Source organism: Rana temporaria, chromosome 5 (assembly GCF_905171775.1).
Source record: "Rana temporaria chromosome 5, aRanTem1.1, whole genome shotgun sequence".
In the NCBI taxonomy this organism is placed as follows: Eukaryota; Metazoa; Chordata; class Amphibia; order Anura; family Ranidae; genus Rana; species Rana temporaria.
In genome coordinates this window covers 251,454,782-251,474,124 of record NC_053493.1, presented here as the reverse complement: position 1 = coordinate 251,474,124, position 19,343 = coordinate 251,454,782, and the positions used below count along the sequence as shown (strand labels likewise).

Sequence of the window (19,343 nt, the reverse complement as noted above, 5' to 3'; positions counted from 1 at the left end):
TAGTAGTACTTATCACTTCATAGCAAGGCTCGTTAGATGCTACAAACACGGTCATCATGGAAATATGCCATACGCCTACGTAATGGAAATTTAGCAGGCTGTTAAGACCACTTTAGCCTTTTTGGATGTTTCCAATTCTAAAGGTCTTGGGAATTGATTCGGACAATCTTTGTTCAGTAGGCAAATTGGTTATTCATATACTCCAATTATGTCAGAATTCTTTCTTTGCTTAAAACCCTAGGTACATGGGTTTGATTTACGTTCTTTATCTGGTGATTGCTTGGGTCTCAACAAGTAGATCTGGATTCCTTCCACAGTCCAAAAATATGCTAACAGTTAAATGGACTCCCGCCGTCCCTGGCAATGCTTTGTGTGCTGGTGTAGGACTTGTGAATGGTACTGCATTCTCTGTGCAGGTCTGTGGAATATATCCACACGGTATGCTGTATTACGCTGTAGCAGACTTTCACAACCTTTTAACACAGAGGAACACATAAAATAACTTGGGCACACCCTGCTATTAATTACATCTACAGCTCACGGTACATTGGCATGGGCACTAAGGTAATATATAAAAAACAAAAAAGAATAAGAATGTTGCATCTTTAGACCCGGTTCACACAGGGGCAGCACGACTTTGGGGGCGACTCGTCAAGGCGATCTCAAGATGATTTCAGAGGCGACTTGCAAAATGACTTCTGCATTGAAGTCAATGCAAGTCGCCCCCAAAGTCGTACAAGAACCTTTTTCTAAGTCGGAGCGACTTGAGTCGCTCCTATTAGAACGGTTCCATTGAAAAGAGCGGAGCGCAACTTGTCAGGCGGCTGAGTCGCCTGACGAGTTGCCTCTGTGTGAACCGGCTCTAGTGTATTTGGCACCAAGGCCTGTTTTCAATAATAATCATCATAATGAAATGAAATAAATAGTAAGAGCCGGTTCACACTGGGGCTAATCGTCAGGCGACTCAGCCGCCTGACAAGTCGCGTCCCATTGTAATCAATAGAACCGTTCTAATAGGAGGGACGCAAGTCGCTCCAACTTAGAAAAAGGTTCTTGCACGACTTTGGGGGCGACTTGCATTGACTTCTATACAGAAGTCATTTTGCAAGTCGCCTCTGAAGTCGTCTTCAGGACGCCTTGCCGAGTCGCCCCCGAAGTCGTGCCGCCCCAGTGTGAACCGGCTCTAAAGGCCAGAAAAGAATAGCAGACAGTGAAAATGTTAGTGTTCCCTCACATTGGTGATCAGTGGGAGAGGGACCCCGTTATATTGATGGTCTGAGAAAAGAATACTCTTTAAAATAGTAGTAAGAATATGACGTTTCCAAATAGCTAAAAAGATTATTGAGGTCAGTGGCTATTTATCCAAGAAGCAGAAGTTGTTAATTGCTCAAGCAACTTATGGAAGAACCCGACTGCCTAACTGGGAAAATACATCATTTGTTTGATGTTAAATACCGGGGTTATGGCTGCAGCTAGATGCGATAACCCCGGTATTTTTTTTTTTCCCCTCAGGCGCTAGACATTCAGATAAAAGTGATCACCGCAGCAGATTCGCAGCGGGATCACTTTTAGAAGGTGCCACTCTCCCACTGCTTCCCAGGAACCTGGGCTTTTCTTACAGATCGGTGACCCCAGGGCTCCATTCCGCAGCGGCTTGCCATAAAGATAAGCAATGGCAAGATGGCCGTCGCTTATCTCTATGCCCTTGGAGGTCCAGAGAGACGTCACTTCCGGTTCTTAGGCCATATCAACATGGCTTTTTTTTTCTTTCTTAAAGCAAAAGATTAAAAAAAAATCGATCTTTTGCTTTTAAGGGTAAAGGAGAGATTTGGGGTCTTTTAGACCCCAGATCTCTCCATAAAGAAGACCTGTCATGCTGTATTGTTATCACAAGGGATGTTTACATTCCTTGCGATAGCAATAAATGTGATCAAAACATTTTTTAAAGGGACCGTGTAAAAATGTAATTAAAATGTTTTTGTAAAGTGCCCCGTCCCCGCGTGCTTGCATATGTAGGTTACGCCCACATATGCAAACAGTGTTCGCACCACATGTGAGGTGTCTGAGCGAGAGCAATAATTGTAGACCAACTCTAAACTGGTAACCTGTGGAAATTTCTAAAACGTCACCTATGGAGATGCGTGAAGTATCGCAGTTTGACACCAATCCTACCAGCATGCGCAATTTTAAAGCATGACATGTTCGGTATCTATTTACTTGGCGTAACATCATCTTTCACATTATACAAAAAAAAATGGGGTATACATTTTATTTTTTTAATATATATATAAATAAAAACACACACACACAGTGGAACCTCGGATTGTGAGTAACAGCATTTCGCAATACAAGCTATTTTTTTTTTTTTAATCCTGACTCGCTTTGCAAACATTGTTTTGCAAGATGAGCAGGATTCAAGCTGCTGGGGTGTCCAGTACCGCATTTGGCCAGAGGTACGGGGGCACCAGTGATGCTCGGAAACACTCCGTTCCCAATTGTTTGAGTGTCTCCGGTGCCCCCGCACCTCTTGCCACATGCGGTACTGCATAGACAAGCAGGGGCTGTGGAACAAATTATCTGGGTTTCCATCATTTCCTACGGGGAAATTCGCTTTGATATATGAGTGCTTTGGATTACAAGCATTCTTCTGGAACAAATTATGCTCGTAATCCAAGGTATTACTATATATATATATATATATATACATACACACACAGTATCTCATAAAAGTGAGTACACTCTTCCCATTTTTGTAATATGTATCATATCTTTTTTTTTTGTTTGTTTAAGTGTCAGTTATAATTGCTTGTAACATATCTATTTATTTTACAATCAAAGGCAAGTTTTAGACCTCTGAAAATGGGTAAAGCTCTATGCATTTTTATATGTATCAAATAAGAAACAGTACATTCTAGATACAAAATAAATACATTTGTCTTTGGTAGCGGAGATAACCTCTCACTATAGAAGAGATACTTTATGCTGGTAAGGTTTGTAAAATGTTTTTCCTCACTTACTTTCAGTGGCTACTCTACGAGGATGGTTTCCGCAGGCTGTCTCATTACTTATCTTCTCTCTTCTGTCTTCCTTGATCTCTCTGTTTTTCCTTTCTCTGACCCCTTTTTCCTCTCTTTCGTTGGATCGCGTCCATCTACACGCTTTCCTTTAAGTTTTCTGTTTCCGTTTTTCAGCTGGGAACGTGAGACATATCGTGTTATATGTGTACTTGTACATTTCACAAACTTCTCTGTTTAGGGAAGATTACCCAATAGTATTGATATAGTCCCGATATAGCAAACTCAGAATTTCTCTGTGGCTTACAGGACATGATTATATATTTGAATGTTTTCTGTTTGGATGGCAATGTGTGGTGTTTTGTGCAGCCTGTTCCGGCAGAGTGTGCGCCCATTTGGGGTGCCGGATCTTGCTGCCGCTATGCCAGACGTTGTCTATCTTTTGAGAATTGTTTTCCTAACTCGATACGCACTCCTATACCAGGTTCCTCTCCTGTTTATGCTCATTTCAGTTTTGGGTACGCCTAGTTCATAAGGTTTTAAGCCGTGGTTTATTTATCTATATTTTATGTTCAGATACATGTCTTACGAGGCAGGAAGAGGTTTGAACGTCTTAAGTCTACATTTATGCTACTATTGGATTGATATTATATATACCGCTGTATTTGTATTTTTTGGCATTGATGTGTCTTATATGCCCTCTGTTTGTAAATCCATTTTATCTTTATTTTGTAAAACAATAAAAATCTTTGAAAGTAAAATGTTTTTTCCTGTCCGCTTCATCAGTGCAGATTTTTTTATTTTCTATTCTTTACATATGGTCACATATTTTTAAATTGTATTGTCTATGTATATTTTGACACAAACTATTTTATCTTTTACAGCTTATTCTTTCTACATGGGAAGGAGGATACAACTTACAATGTCAGAACTTAGAAAGTGCGGGAGAAGCAGATGTGCGGGTAAGACATGGTCTGGACATAGCAAGATGAGAAGCCTCCGGGCTGTCATAAATAGACTCAACACAAGTTTACCTAATAGCATACAACATACACCGATCAGCCATAACATTATGACCACTGACAGGCTTCGAGAATTACATTGAATATCTTGTTACAATGACATATGAAAGTTGGTGGAACATATTAGGCAGCAAGTAAACGGTTGTCCCTGAAGTTGATGTGTTGAAAGCAGAAAAAATGGGCATCACAGTTTGTTGTGGAAGGGGCTGTGTAGCCACAGACCAGTCAGGGTGTGCATGCTGAGTCCAAAGCCAGAAGTGCCTACAATGACCACATGAGCATCACTGGACCACAAAGGAATGAAAGATGTTGGCCTGGTCCAATGAATCAAAATTTTTCACATCATGTGGATGGCCAGGGGGTGTCTGCTTTGCTTACCTTAGGAAAAGTTGTCACTAGGATGCAATATCGGAAGAAGACAAGCTCGTGGAGGCAGTGTGATGCTTTGGGCAATATTCTACTTGTAAATCGTGAGTCCTGCCCTCCATGTGGATGTTACTTGACACATACCACCTACCCAAACATTGTTGCGCCAAGTACACCCCTTAATGGAAATGGTATTCCCTGATGACAGTGTCCTCTTTGTGCAGGATAATGCACCCTGCCACAATGCAAATATGGTTCAAGAATGGTTTGATGAACACAGCAAGTTTGGGCAGTTGACCTGGCCTCCAAATTCTCCAGATGTCCATCTGTGGGATGTGCTGAAAAAACAAGTCCAATATAAAGAGGCCCCACCTAGCAACTTAAGCCCTGTACACATGACTGAGATTCCCGGCGGTATAAAGTCCACCGGGAATACTGACCGGAAAAACGAGAACCTCCTTGGTAACTTTCCCCTGTACACATGAGAGGTATTCCCGTTGGGAAATCTGTGGGAAGAGCTTTGGCCGGAAATACCGGCCGTGTGTATGCTCCCTCGCAGTGTTTCCCAATAGGAAAACTGCCGGGTTTAAAACCGCTGGGAATCCCAGAGGGAAAATAGAGAGCAAGTTCTCCATTTTCCTGCTGGGATTCCCGGCAGTTTTCCTGTTGGGAAAACTGCGAGGAAGCATACACACCGCCCGTTTTCCCGGCCAAAAGCTCTCCTGGCAGTTTTCCTGCCTGGAAAACCTGTCGTATATACAAGGCTTTACAGGCCTTAAAGGATTTGCTACTGTAGGCTTGGTGCCAGCTACCACAGCAAACCTTCAGTGGTCTAGTAGAGTCCATTGCCTTAATTGGTCAGGGCTGTTTTGGCAGCAAAATCTGGACTTTCCTAATATTGGGTTGGTGATCAAAGTTTTATAGCTGGTCGGTGTATGTTGTATAAAACAAATACTTATCTGTTAAGTTCTTTGTTGGAAATATTCTAGGACAGCAATGAAAAGATGGTTCCACTTGGCTAAAACAGGAGAGATAAACAGACACATGCTAAATTTCACCAAATCTTATTTTTTTGGTATCAAAATTGGGATAAAGTGTGAGCTGTCCTGGAAGATTCCTGGAAAGATAGCTATCGGGAAAGGGCAAACGCTTATTTTCTTCAGTCATCCTTCAGAACAGTTCTGGAAACTAAATCTAACTATGATGGGAAACCCTCTTGGAGAATTTTACAGTTGAAGGCCTAATTATGGCTAAATAGAGGTTTTATTCTCGAATGTCTGAAGTGATCACAAACCATGCTAAAGACCTTAGACCACATAAAACACTTCAGTGGGCTACTGCTCCATAAAACACACCAGAGAAATGTCTGCTTTGGGTTGGCTTTATTTTTCTTGAAAATGTGCCAACTGTTTCTAATTTAGTTCTATACATTGCAAGGGTTTTAGCAAACATCATTGCCGATTGTTATTGCAGATTCTTTAAATACATAAAAGACCAGAGAGTCCATCTGCTATAATCACACAATGTCTAATGTGTATTAAGAGAAAACCCAAGGCTGCCATCATGGCAGAAACTACATAACTTCTTTGAGGGTCCTTTGCATAAAACGGTCTGGATGGGGCTCTGCCATACAGAATTTGTATTACATGTCATCCAGGAAAAAGTGGTTTCTGTCAGTGGCCAACTATATAAGAAAGCAAAGCTGCTGCTAAGATCAAAGGAAGTTATCACATAGTAAATACAATTTAATGTTAAAAAGCAGGTCTGCAGCAGACCATTTATATGTAGAAAGCTGGTCTATAAAGCCGGGTACACACTATTGGTTTTAAATCGTTCATCCCTGTGGGTTGAATGGAAAAAAAAAACTGTCAGCTCCAGTCGGAGCAGCTGTACTAACCGTGCAAGGTTAGTTCAGCGATCTCCCCCCTTAAGCTGTTGTTTTCTGACAGAGGGACATCCAGCCGGTGTCTCCTCATGTTCAGCCCATGTGTACCCGGCTTAACTATTTAACCTGAAAAGGTATTTTAACTATTTACTGCCAGGTAACTTAAATAACTTAAAGTTTAATCGATTTTTATGTAAATTACGAACATGCATGTAAATAAATGAATTCACAAAAATGTGCCCATATCTGAGCAAAACAAGGTTGAACTTTAGTCGGAAAATTAAGTCCTGATAAAGGACTTCATGCTGGCCCCTTTTGCAGGTATAGCCAGGACCGGCGGTACCGATAGACAAACCGCCTAGAGTGCAGCCACGGCCGCTTGTTTCCCTACTCCGCTGGCTTCTTTACACAGGGCTCCATTCATAAAAACATTATGATACAGTATTTTAGTAGACAAACCTTGCATTAATTTAATACCGGCAGCCACCTGAGTCCTTAACAACCAGAAACTGTCATAGTTGTTAAGGAGCAGGCGGCCGCCGCATCTTTAACAACCGATGAGTCATCAGCTGTCGGTGGGGATTTTTTTTATGCTGGCATCTGGTATGGATTTTAAGGGGAACCCCCACGTCATTTTTTTTTAATGGTGTGGGGTCCCCTCTAAAATCCCTACCAGACCCTTATTTGAGCATGCAGCCCAGGAATGGGGGGGGGGGGAGAATAAGCAACCACCCCATCCTCCTGAACCATACCAGGCCACATGCCCTTAGCATGGGGGTTTTTTTTGGGGCAGAGTGGGCCCCCCCCAAAGCACCTTGGGCCAGATCAACAAAAGGGATACGCCGTCGTATCCCTGTTTCTATCTATGCGACTGATTCACAGAATCCGTTACGCATAGATATTCCTAAGATCCGGCAGGTGTAATATTTTTACACTGTCGGATCTTAGGATGCAGTACCTCGGCCGCCGCTGGGGGCATTTCTCGTCGAAATTCCGCGTCGGGTATGCAAATTAGCACTTACGGAGATCCACAAAGCGGTTTCCCTTTGTGAAGTCTCCGTAAGTTGTTAGTTTGCAAACGCAAAATTAGGGCTACTTTTACAAAGTGTAAAGTTAATACACCATGTAAAAGTACACCCTTCTTTCCCGCGACGCTGTCGAATTTTTTTTTACATTTTTTTTTCCCCGCCGCATCTCTTTTTTTACCCGGCGCGATTCACAAAACTCGGCGAAACGTAACTTTGCGGAAAGCACGTCGGGAAAATCGCGTCGGGAGCATGCGCAGTACGTCCGGCGCGGGAGCGCGCCTAATTTAAATGGGACTCAACCCATTAGATTGGGCTCGCCTTTGCGCCGGACAAATTTAAGTTACACCGCTGAAAATTTCTAGGTAAGTGCTTTGTGGATCGGGCACTTAGGTAGAGATTTTGCGGCGGTGTAACTTAAATAGGAAAAGTTAAGTTACGGCCGCCCGTTGTGGATCTGGCCCCTTGTCCCCATGTTAATGAGCACAAGGGCCTCTTCCCCACAAACCTGACCGGTGGTTGTGGGGGTCTGTGGGTGGGAGCTCATCAGGATCTGGAAGCCCCCCCATGTGAATGAATATAGCCAAAAAATTTAAAAAGTGAATAAAACACAAGGGTTTTGGACAAGTCCTTTACTGAGAAAAATAAATTAAAATGGTCTCCCAGTGTAGATCTAACGTTAGTCATGATGATTGCCAGCCGTGGACTCGAAAAAAAAAAAAAAAGCTCCGCTCCCAACGAATGACCTATCTACCGCCTCCCGCCACTAAATGAACAAAGGCCCTGCGCTCCCGAAACATCAATGACCCAGCATTTTTTTGGAGGGGGGGGGGGGTCGGCGCCTGGCATTCATCATGATTGACTTTGGATCCAGATTTTAATAAGTCCTCCGCCCGCAGACCCCAACAACTACCGGCCAGGGTTGTGGGGAAGAGGTCCTTTTCTCCATCAACATGGGAACAAGGTGTTCTGGGGGACCCCATGCTTTTTTTTTTTTATAGGATTTTTTTTCATGCCAGAAATTATTTTCTTTACATTCAGCTGGCTGCGGGGAACCCCAATGACAGCTGATGATTCATCGGTCGTTAAAGACACGGTGGCTGCCCGCTCCATAACAACCATGTTTTACTTTTTTAACTGTGTATACTGTATAAAATACAGTAATACGCTGTCTCACCTTGCTCTGCACATGCAAGTGACGATGTCAGAGGAAGTGGCATGCATTCTGAGCATGCATGCTCTATCAGGCCATTATTTCGAAGGGCTCACCAATGAACTAAACCTTGCACCTCCAAAAACACCTGCATTGCAGCACACTACAATGCATGATAATGCACTACCATACATGTTTGTGTGCTGCATCAGGTTTTAGGACTGCTGTGGTGCTTTGGCAGGCCATTCAAATACATTTGCTGCCTTAACGCAACATGCTGTGACGTGCATGCCCTAATGCAGCACAACAGACCAGATAGGCAGGATTGGGCCCTGAATATTTTTGGGAAGGGAAGTGTGTGTTTGAAACAGTAGTGGAATTTAAAGGTAACTCTAACTTTACATACTTGAGTAATGGAAGTGTTTATTTCCACCATCAAAGGTTTTTTTAATGTTTCGAATATAAAGATCACGTGTTCATCTTACTTTACAGGTGGCCAAAGTGCTGTGGTGGTATTATTTTTCCAAAGCAATTGAATTTATGGACACCATTTTCTTTGTTTTACGGAAAAAGAATAGCCAAATCACTTTCCTCCATGTTTATCACCATGCCACAATGTTCAATATATGGTGGTGTGTTCTCAACTGGATTCCATGTGGACAAAGTAAGTGTTCAACTAAAACTAAATGAGCGATTTATATGAGACTTGCAGTAGCATAAACTTACCAAAAGTATTGTGACACCTGCCTTTACACGCACATTAACTTTAATAGCATCCCAGTCTTAGTCAATATTGAGTTGGCCCACCCTTTACAGCTATAAAAGCTTCAACTCTTCTGGGAAGTCTGTCCACAAGGTTTAGGATTGTTTCTATGGGAATGTTTGACCATTCTTCCAGAAGCGCATTTGTGAGGTCAGACACGGATGTTGGAGAGAAGGCCCGATTCGCAGTTTAGACTCAAATTCATCCCAAAGGTTTTCGGGTTGAGGTCAGGACTCTGTACAGGCCAGTCAAGTTCCTTCACCCCAAACTCGCCCATCCGTGTCTTTATGGACCTTGTTTGGGCACTGGTGCTGAGTCATATTGGAACAGGAAGGGGCCATCCCCAAACTGTTCCAACAAACTTGGGAGCATTAAATTGTCCAAAATATTTTGGTATGCTGACGTCTTAAGAGTTCCATTCTCTGGAAATAAGGGGCCAAGCCCAACCATGAAAAACAACCTTGCACCACAATCCCCCTCCACCAAATGATTTGGACCAGTGCACAAAGCAAGGTCCATAAAGACATGGATGAGCAAGTTTGGGGTGGAGGAACTTGACTGGCCTGCACAGAGTCCTGACCTCAACCCGTTAGAACATCTTTGTAATGAATTAGAGTGAAGACTGAGTCAGGCCTTCTTGTCCACATCAGTGCCCAACCTCTTTCTGGAAGAATAGTCATACATTCCCATAGACACACTCCTAAACCTTGTGGACAACCTTCCCAGAAGAGCTGAAGCTGTTATAGCTGCAAAAGTTGTGCCAACTCAACCCTACGGACTAAGACTGGGATGCCATTAAAGTTCATTTGTGTGTAAAGGCAGGCGTCCCAATACTTTTGACAATATAGTGTACTTCTGACAGGTTCAGATACTACTTCTGGCTGTCATAGAATTTGACTGGAATTATAACTTTGTCTTAACCACTTTCTGAAGTCCGAATTTTTATTAAATAGAGAAACCTATACATGCTCATCAGTTTGCCAGAAACGCTGTTGTTTTATTCTTTGATGAAACAGTAAATTATATACAAACGACATCTGCGCTTTTTAATCCATTAGTATACCACTAAAATGTATTTTTAAGTGTAAGTGACTAAATTTTACTTGGTATCAGCCTTTTCAGTCCCTGTACAGCAAAACTTAGATTGGAGAGGGAGAAGCAGCCAAAGAGCCAGTTATGCAATTTAAATGTTTATGAGGAGTTCAGATTTAAAACGAGCAAGTATACAAGAAGGCATTAGTGTAAACATAGGCACTGTAAAAGGTTACGTCATTTAAGCTTGACCCAAGATGTTCTAGTTAATCCAATTATGACATGTTAATTACACAGATTTTGTGGCTAAAAAAAATCCAGCTTAAGTGAAAAACGAATAATGTGTCGTGACACCATTACTGTAGTACTTGTAAATAAATGAGGTTTGTCCACAAATGTGTTTGCTATAAATATAAAATATTAGAAGATTATTACACGGTTTAATAACGATAATAAAAGAGAGAACCTTGCCAAGTGTTGCCTCCAAAACCATGTACAAAACCACTGGCCTACCTGTCCTAGCACGAGTCTGACCAGTAGTGTATTTAGGTTTTGTGCTGCCCTAGGCCTGACTAAACTAAATTAAATATGACTCGCCCCTTCCTGTCAAGGCCACACCCCTTTCTGTTTAAGACCCGCCCTGAAATTGGTGACACTAGTTCTTGGGGCATGGGGGCGCATTGGATTCCCTTAATTTGCATAGATTTCCTTGCACTTCCTGTTTGGCTATGGGGCAGGAAGTGAAGGGAAATCTCTGCAATGGGACACGGATGGTAAAAAATAAACTGACAGGGGCTATAACCCTACCTTACTCTATCCAAAATGAAAAAAAAAAAAGTGTTATTATAGTTCTACTTTAAGCACAAATTTCTGATAGATTGATGGAGAGGACTAAGAAGATATAACCATGCCAATGGTGCAGCAGAAAACATATAGCACAGTGAGGAAGGTTTGTGCTCCAGGATGATAGGACAGTCAAAATTAAAAGCAGCTTGCGTTACACCAACAGTGTAGTTCAAGCCGGCGGGGACTCTTTCCGTGCTGGCCCCCTGCAAAGTGCTGCCCTAGGTTTGGGCCTTGTTGGCCTAGGCCAGAATACAGCATTTAGTCTGACAGTTTCCTAGTTGTTAGAGTGTTCTAGTCATTGATTTTCTGTACACAGAGGAAGTGGAAGGGTAAGGGAAGAAATCAGTTAGGTTTGTTCCCCAAAAAACAACAATGCCTTCTAACCATGCATAGCATAACAGATCTGAACCCCAGCACACCAAGTTTATTCTTTAATACACATTCCAGCATAGAGATCTGAAACAAAATATAGAAAACGATCCAAAACTATTTTCCCTTTCTAAACCACAGACCTGTCAAGTCCACAGGAAACTTGAGAGTCACTCAATTTTTTGGTAGTCCCGTGGGAGCTTGAGCTTGTCTTTCTTTGGGCTCCTGGTGTTCTTTGGACTCGGCACATCTGGTACGCCAAGGCTATTCATCAGCACTGCACAGCAGAGTCTTCCTAGATGCTGCACAATGCTGATGAGCAGAGCAAAATGAAAGACGATGGCAGAAACAAACATTGACACCTCACTACAGTTGTCTGAAGGGTATGTCCTCACTGCTATCCAATTTTGGAGTGCGGCTATTCATCTTTCATCTACCTTTAATGCTATCCAATAGTAACTGTGGCTCCTTTCTGTAGAGTAGGAAGTGAGCAGTCAGTGGAATATTGATCTAGAGCAGGGATCTCCAAACTTTATAAACAAAGGGCCAGTTTACTGTCCTTCAAACTTTAGGGGGCCGGACTGTGGCCAGTGGGAGAAGAAAATGTCCTTGTGTCAGTGGGAGAAAACACTTCTCTATCATTGGTATTCGGGGGAGTATAAATGCCCTATCCTTGGTGTCAGTGGGAGGAATAGTGCCCGAAGGCTTTCACATTGAATCGGTGCGCTAGCAGGAACGCTCCAAAAGTCCTGCTAGCCGCATCTTTACCGCGGTATAGGAGCGGTGTGTTCACCGCTCCTATACCGCGCCTTCCCATTGAAATCAATGGGAAAGCGCGGTAATACCGCCCGCAACCCTTTTTCGGCCGCTAGCGGGGGTTAAAACCTCAGCGCTAGCGCCCGAATATTGCGGTAAATACGGCGGTATAGCCGTGCTACAAATAGCGCGGCTATACAGTCACCGCGGCTCCACGCCTCAATGTGAAAGAGGCTTAACACACCAGATATATCCCCCCTTAGACACTGGGAAGCCCACAAACCAGTATTGCAAGGCAATATACAGAGACAAATCGCAGTGTTCAAAAGGGAACGTAAAACCCTTGCCCGAAAACTAGAAAACGACTTTAATGCTGCATCAATTTAATTTCAAAACAATACATCACCCACCACAAAATCTCAATTGGAAAATACAATAGAATACGATTTATTTCTTACAGAATCAGCAGATAAAACATATAAACGCACTAGACATAATTATTGAATGACAACCAACAAACCAAGCACCTATCTAGCACGAGCACTAAATTCAATAAATAAATCATTTAAACCAATCCGCTTGAAGGTGTCTAAACCCAGTCAAAATTGTGCATAAATTCAAAAACACATCTAGCATCATTCTATAAATCAACTCAAAATTTTAATGATATCGAAGCTGAATCCTTTTCCAATTTCACGTTACCAAACTTATCCCATGATCAAAAAGCACTCCTAGAAGAACCTATATCAACTGACAAAGTGGCTGCCTCTCTTAGGCTGGATTCACATGTATGCAGTTTTAGTGCTTTTTTGCATTTTGCAGGTTTGCACTACAGTCAATTTAAAGCGGGGGTTCACCCTTAGAGGGCACTTTTCCCCCTTAGATTCCTGCTCGTTTTTACTAGGGGAATCGGCTATTTGTTGTAAAATATGTGCAGTACTTACCCGTTTACGAGATGCATCCTCTCCGTCGCTTCCGGGTATGGGCTGCGGGAATGGGCGTTCCTTCTTGATTGACAGGCTTCCGACGGTCGCATCCATCGCGTCACGATTTTCCGAAAGAAGCCGAACGTCGGTGCGCAGGCGCAGTATAGAGCCGCACCGACGTTCGGCTTCTTTCGGCTACCAGTGACGCGATGGATGCGACCGTCGGAAGCCTCTCGGAAGACTGTCAATCAAGAAGGAACGCCCGCTCCCGAAGACCCATACCCGGAAGCGACGGAAGAAGATGCATCTCGAAAACGGGTAAGTACGGATCATATTTTAATACAAATAGCCGATTCCCCTAGACCGAACGAGCAGGAAGCTAAGGGGAGAAAATTTTTTTTTTAACAAATGGGTGAACTCCCGCTTTAATATGGTTTCCCTATGGAACAAGTTCTGTAGTACAAATCTGCAAAATGCACTAAAAATGCATAGGTGTGAATCCAGCCTTAAAGAACTAAAGATAAACAAAAGACTGGGCCCGGTTGGTTATTCAGCCCTATATTACCGCACGTTCGCAGAACTACTATCCCCTATTCTAGCCATCGCATTTAATGTACTGTTAGATGACCACTCTTTCAAACAAAAATCTTGGTCAAATGCCAACCTCTTAATGCACCATGAATGTATCACTCCTAAATCATTCTGATCCTTCCCGAAACTTAGGGAAGCTATGGTTTACTGCAGTCAGAGCTGTTCAGATATCTCACAAATGCTGAATCGCCCTTACCTCACCTTTTCCACTTTTGAATCAATGTGCAAAAATGACCCACTTGCTAAAGGAATGATATCATCTCTGTATACACAACTTTTGACTAATTCAAAACCTGATAAATTAACCTATGTCCAGACGTGGGAGAAAGATCTGGGACAAAAACTGGATGATGCAGAATGGTCCGGAATACCTGCCAGAGTGGCTAAATACACTCCCAATCATTCAGCCCTCTGTTTCAGGGGCTGTACAGGTACACACATGCATATATGGTGGACATGTCCAATAGCACAATCCTTTTGGGGGAAAATCTTTGAACTTGCCTCCAAAATGTTCCAAAAGCCGCTAGCACCAGACCCTGCCATAGCATTACTTAATCTGAAACCAGATCATTTAACATTCTCCCAATTTAAGCTTTTTGTTTAACTTTCAACCGCTGCTAAGCAAACAATGGCGAAAGCATGGAAATCACCAATACTGGCTATGGCTGAAACTAAGAACAGAATGAATTCTGCAATGTCCCATGCTAAAATGTCAGCTATTGAAGGTAACAATATTCCAAAATTCAAGAAAACGTGGAACACATGGATAAAGACTAATTTACCCCCAAATTTTAACGATACAGTCCTTCAGCCATGGTAACTGATTATTTAACAAAACCATGTAACCACACTTCTATTTATAAATGGAATAACTATACTGAACCACGCCCTGGTACCTGGACCGACCTTGTGAACTTAGTCTCTCACTGTTCTTTCTCCCCCCCCCCCCTTTTTCACTTAACTTTCTTTTCTTTTTAAGTTAATGTATAACATTTGTTTATCTATATCAGTTCTATATCAATACATGATAGATTTACATATATACAAAGTCTTTTAGGATAACCTTTGTAAGGTATTAATAGTTACAATATTCATACTAACATGATAAAGTAACAGAGCAATTAATTAATTGTGTGTGATGAAGTTTAACACAAACAAAACATACTATGTTACCTACATATATTATTTTTATTGTTTAACAAAAGAGCTTATTTATATACATCCTTGTATATGTAACAATGTACTTTCATTTTATTGTGCAATCAATAAACCTTTTTTGACAAGGAAAAATAAAGTAACAAAAAAAAATAAAAATAAGTCACCTGGAAAACTGTGTCTCTTGGGGGCTCAACTAAATCTCCCATGGTCTCCTGTGATGCTGTGAACATCCTGGAGGATTTGCACGTGTTCTTCTGGTACTTGTTCCCATATAGCAAACTTCAAGGAGTGGAGGGCTGAAGCAGAGACTGATATAAAAGACAAATTTTGGGGATTGGATGAATACTGTGAAAAGAATCTTGGATGTTTTGTTAATTTAATTAAATGAAATGGCATGCATTTTGTTTGCAATTTTAACCACTTCAATACAGGGCATTTTCACCCCCCTCCCTGCCCAGGCCAATTTTCAGCGCTGTTGCACTTTGAATGACAATTGCGCAATCATGCTACGCATGTTTTTTTTTTTTTGCGCTATAAACAAAAGAGTGCCAATTTTGAAAACACAATATTTTTTACTTTTTTCTGTAATAAATACCCCATTTTTTTTAACCACTTAAGCCCCGGACCATTTTGTTGCTAAATGCCCAGGCCAGGTTTTGCGATTCGGCACTGCGTCGCTTTAACAGACAATTGCGCGGTCGGCTCCCAAACAAAGTTGGCGTCCTTTTTTCCCCACAAATAGAGCTTTATTTTGGTGGTATTTGATCACCTCTGCGGTTTTTATTTTTTGCGCTATAAACAAAAATAGAGCGACAATTTTGAAAAAAATTCTATATTTTTTACTTTTTGCTATAATAAATATCCCCCAAAAACATATATAAAAAAATGTTTTTTCCTCAGTTTAGGCCGATACGTATTCTTCTACCCATTTTTGGTAAAAAAAAATTGCAATAAGTGTTTATCGATTGGTTTGCGCAAAATTTATAGCGTTTACAAAATAGGGGATAGTTTTTTTGCATTTTTATAAAAAAAAATTTTTTTACTACTATTGGCGGCGATCAGCGATTTTTTTCGTGACTGCGACATTATGGTGGACACTTCGGACAATTTTGACACATTTTTGGGACCATTGTCATTTTCACAGCAAAAAATGCATTTAAATTGCATTGTTTATTGTGAAAATGACAGTTGCAGTTTGGGAGTTAACCACAGGGGGCACTGTAGGAGTTAGGGTTCACCTAGTGTGTGTTTACAACTGTAGGGGGGTGTGGCTGTAGGACTGACGTCATTGATCGAGTTTCCCTATAAAAGGGATCACTCGATCGATGCAGCCGCCACAGTGAAGCACGGGGAAGCCGTGTTTACATGCGGCTCTCCCCGTTCTTCAGCTCCGGGGAGCGATCGCGACGGGGCGGCTATAAACGAATAGCCGCGCCGTCGTCCCGGATCGCTCCCCGCGGGAATCTGCCCGCCGCACGCAGCGGGTCCCGATCGACCCCCGACCCGCGGAAAGGCAAGGACGTATATAAACACGCCCTTCTGCCTGTCCGTGCCATTTTGCGGACGTAAATAGTCGTGCGGCGGGCGTTAAGTGGTTAAATATTGTTTTCCTCAGTTTAGGCTGATATGTATTATTCTACATATTTGTGGTAAAAAAAAAACTCCCAGTAAGCGTACATTGATTGGTTTGCGCAAAAGGTATAGCGTCTACAAAAAAAGGAATATATTTATGGCATTTTATTTTTTTTTACTTCAGTAAAATACTATTTTAGACTAGTATTTCTTGTACATCGTTTGCTATAATATGTCTCTGTTTCATTCAAATGCCAATACAGGTTTCTTTGGACCTACCCTGAACAGTTTCATCCATGTTCTCATGTATTCCTACTATGGCCTGTCAGTTATTCCATCCATGCACAAATACCTCTGGTGGAAGAAGTATCTTACTCAGGCCCAGCTGGTAGGTAATTTCCATCCACTAATAACAAATTAGAACACTACCACAGTAGCATTTCTTTAGACAGCAACCCTTTAAACATGTCTATCTCTATGCACTCTTCATAGTCACGTTATTTAAAATTATACTAGAAATTCATTCTTAAAAGGTTCCCAGACATGAAACAATTACAAATACAAGTTTATTACACAATTTCACAATAGGATAAAATCATATGTACAGATCAAACAATGAACGAGCTGCTACAGGAAAGTAATTACAACATACAGATATGTATATAATATATGATAAACAGGCAGCTGCTTAACCACATGCTGATTTAAAAACAAAAGCATTTCTACATTGGGGACATCCAGACGGATATTTACCTCAACGAATATTCACCCCGCTTTTTCACAGTGATGGGAAAGAACCTAAAAATACTATGAACAAAAATATTAGCTGAAATCATAACAATGTACAATAATTGTGCAGATTTTACCATATACAAAAAAACGGGTTCACTGTCCTTGTACGCAAGAGGGCAAAGGATAGAAGGCAGATGCTAAACTCTCTTGCAGAGACTTAGGTCACACAAATAGACCAGACTGCAGAGCTGGGGAGAAGAGGAAAAAATAAAAATGAGAACACACACACACACACAATCTAACCCCAAAAATGGTAACAAAATTAAGCTAGGACAACCCACCTGTTTTTGCGGGTACTGTAGGGTGTAGTAATGGTCACCGATGTACAGTTTTTGCAGTAACTCAAGGATAAACCTTCACAAAGTAATGTGGGTTAGAGAGAACTAGGGATGAGCCAAACACCCCCCGTTCGGTTCGCACCAGAACCTGCAAACAGACCAAAAGTTTGTGTGAAATTTAGAACCCCGTTAAATTCCAGGGATTTCAATTTCAGGGGCTAGAAAGCTGAATCTGATCAGATACCTTATCATTAAAAACAAAACAAAAAAAAAGGCACGATTAGAATTGCTAGTGACCATATAACTGAGCTTCTTTTTCCTCCATGGGGATCATAAATTATAGTTGTGACGGATCTCGGATACCCCAGGTGGGCACCTCCGCCAGACCTGTGTCTGTGCACCCGCAGCCTGCAGATTCGCCATAACCAGCCCTTAACCCCTCAATCACGAGACAAGCCACACATGGGTTAAACATGCAGGAGCATAAACTCTTTATTAAATGCAAAACATAAATTTTTACACACAGTTAGGAACACTCCCCCTAGCTTTTTCATAGAGGGGAGGGGGTAGGGGACAAGGAACAACCAATGGGAACTGAACACTTGTACATTGAAACAGAAACTACAGATAAACACATAAAGGGATTATGGTAAACAGGCAGCCTTTCAATACACATCCCCTGCGGAGAGATGTCTCCAGTCCAGACCATTGTCTATGTGCCATTTACCAACACATTTAGACACAGCAAAAAGAGGGGGGGTGGGGCTAGAAGGGATAGAGCATTACATTCCATTATCTCAATGCCAGCTTGTCCTCAGGTCTTCAGTCTCTTCTGGGCCATAATCTGTGGGTTGGAGGCCAGTCCACAGTCCCTTCCAAAACACACAGTGACAGTGGGTTCTGTCACAATAGTATTCTGAAATCTGCCGATCTGGCCAGGACTGTTACTCAGCGCTTATTCACTATTCCTGCAAACCCATTTCCTGCTGGAGGTAGAAGTGAAGACTTCAGTGCCTGGGGACCAATCTCTGCAGTGGACCAGCAGTAGTATGTCCACAAAAACACCCTTAGAAGTATATTTATAAAGCAATTAATCTGACTATAACCAAACATTCACTGCAAGTACCGGTAAATATTCCTGGTGCATCAGTTTTAATACTCGGTGACTCACCACCAGTACATTTTTGGTAACATTTATAAATTCGCCCCCTGTTGCAAGAATTACTGCCACAAATGAATACCAGAGTGATGTAGAGCAATGTTCCTATAATGATGATGTCATTTTGTCTGTTTTTCAGATTCAGTTTGTGCTCACCATCTCTCACACGCTCAGTGCGGTGGTTAAACCCTGTGGGTTTCCTTTTGGATGTCTAATATTCCAGTCATCCTATATGACTACATTGGTCATATTATTTGTAAACTTTTATCTAAAGGTAAGACATGGTAAAACCAAAAATAATAGTTAACTGATTCCTTTTAAAAACTATTAAACATAGATACAAATCAATCATATAATGTACCTGTAGTTTCTAGTTTCGTTTTTGCATGTTGTTTCCTGCCTCTGTGCTGTACAGAGCCAATACAGGGCAGTGATGGTTTGGAAAACTAAACCGATTGGTGCTGAGGGGTTGACACACAGTAATCACACCTCCTTGAAGTTAGTGACCAGAGAGAAAGCTCCCAGTACTGTGGTTATCAGGAAACAGACAAACAGGAAGTGTGGAGATCAGAGAAGAATTACAGCAACTTGAGAGCAAAAACGAACAATGAGGACATGAAAACAGCTATTAAGATT

The 19,343-nt window shown here is 41.8% G+C and overlaps 1 protein-coding gene across 1 annotated transcript in view; it reads left to right on the top strand.

Moving 5' to 3' along the window:
* The window catches only part of ELOVL2 (ELOVL fatty acid elongase 2), a 135,995-nt gene that overhangs the window by 112,732 nt on the left and 3,920 nt on the right, over window positions 1–19,343 (top strand). The window contains exons 4-7 of the mRNA XM_040353721.1: window positions 3,899–3,976; window positions 8,958–9,129; window positions 16,742–16,866; window positions 18,847–18,981. Of these exons, the coding sequence (XP_040209655.1) occupies window positions 3,899–3,976; window positions 8,958–9,129; window positions 16,742–16,866; window positions 18,847–18,981 (510 nt within the window). The remainder of the gene's footprint in view (window positions 1–3,898; window positions 3,977–8,957; window positions 9,130–16,741; window positions 16,867–18,846; window positions 18,982–19,343) is intronic.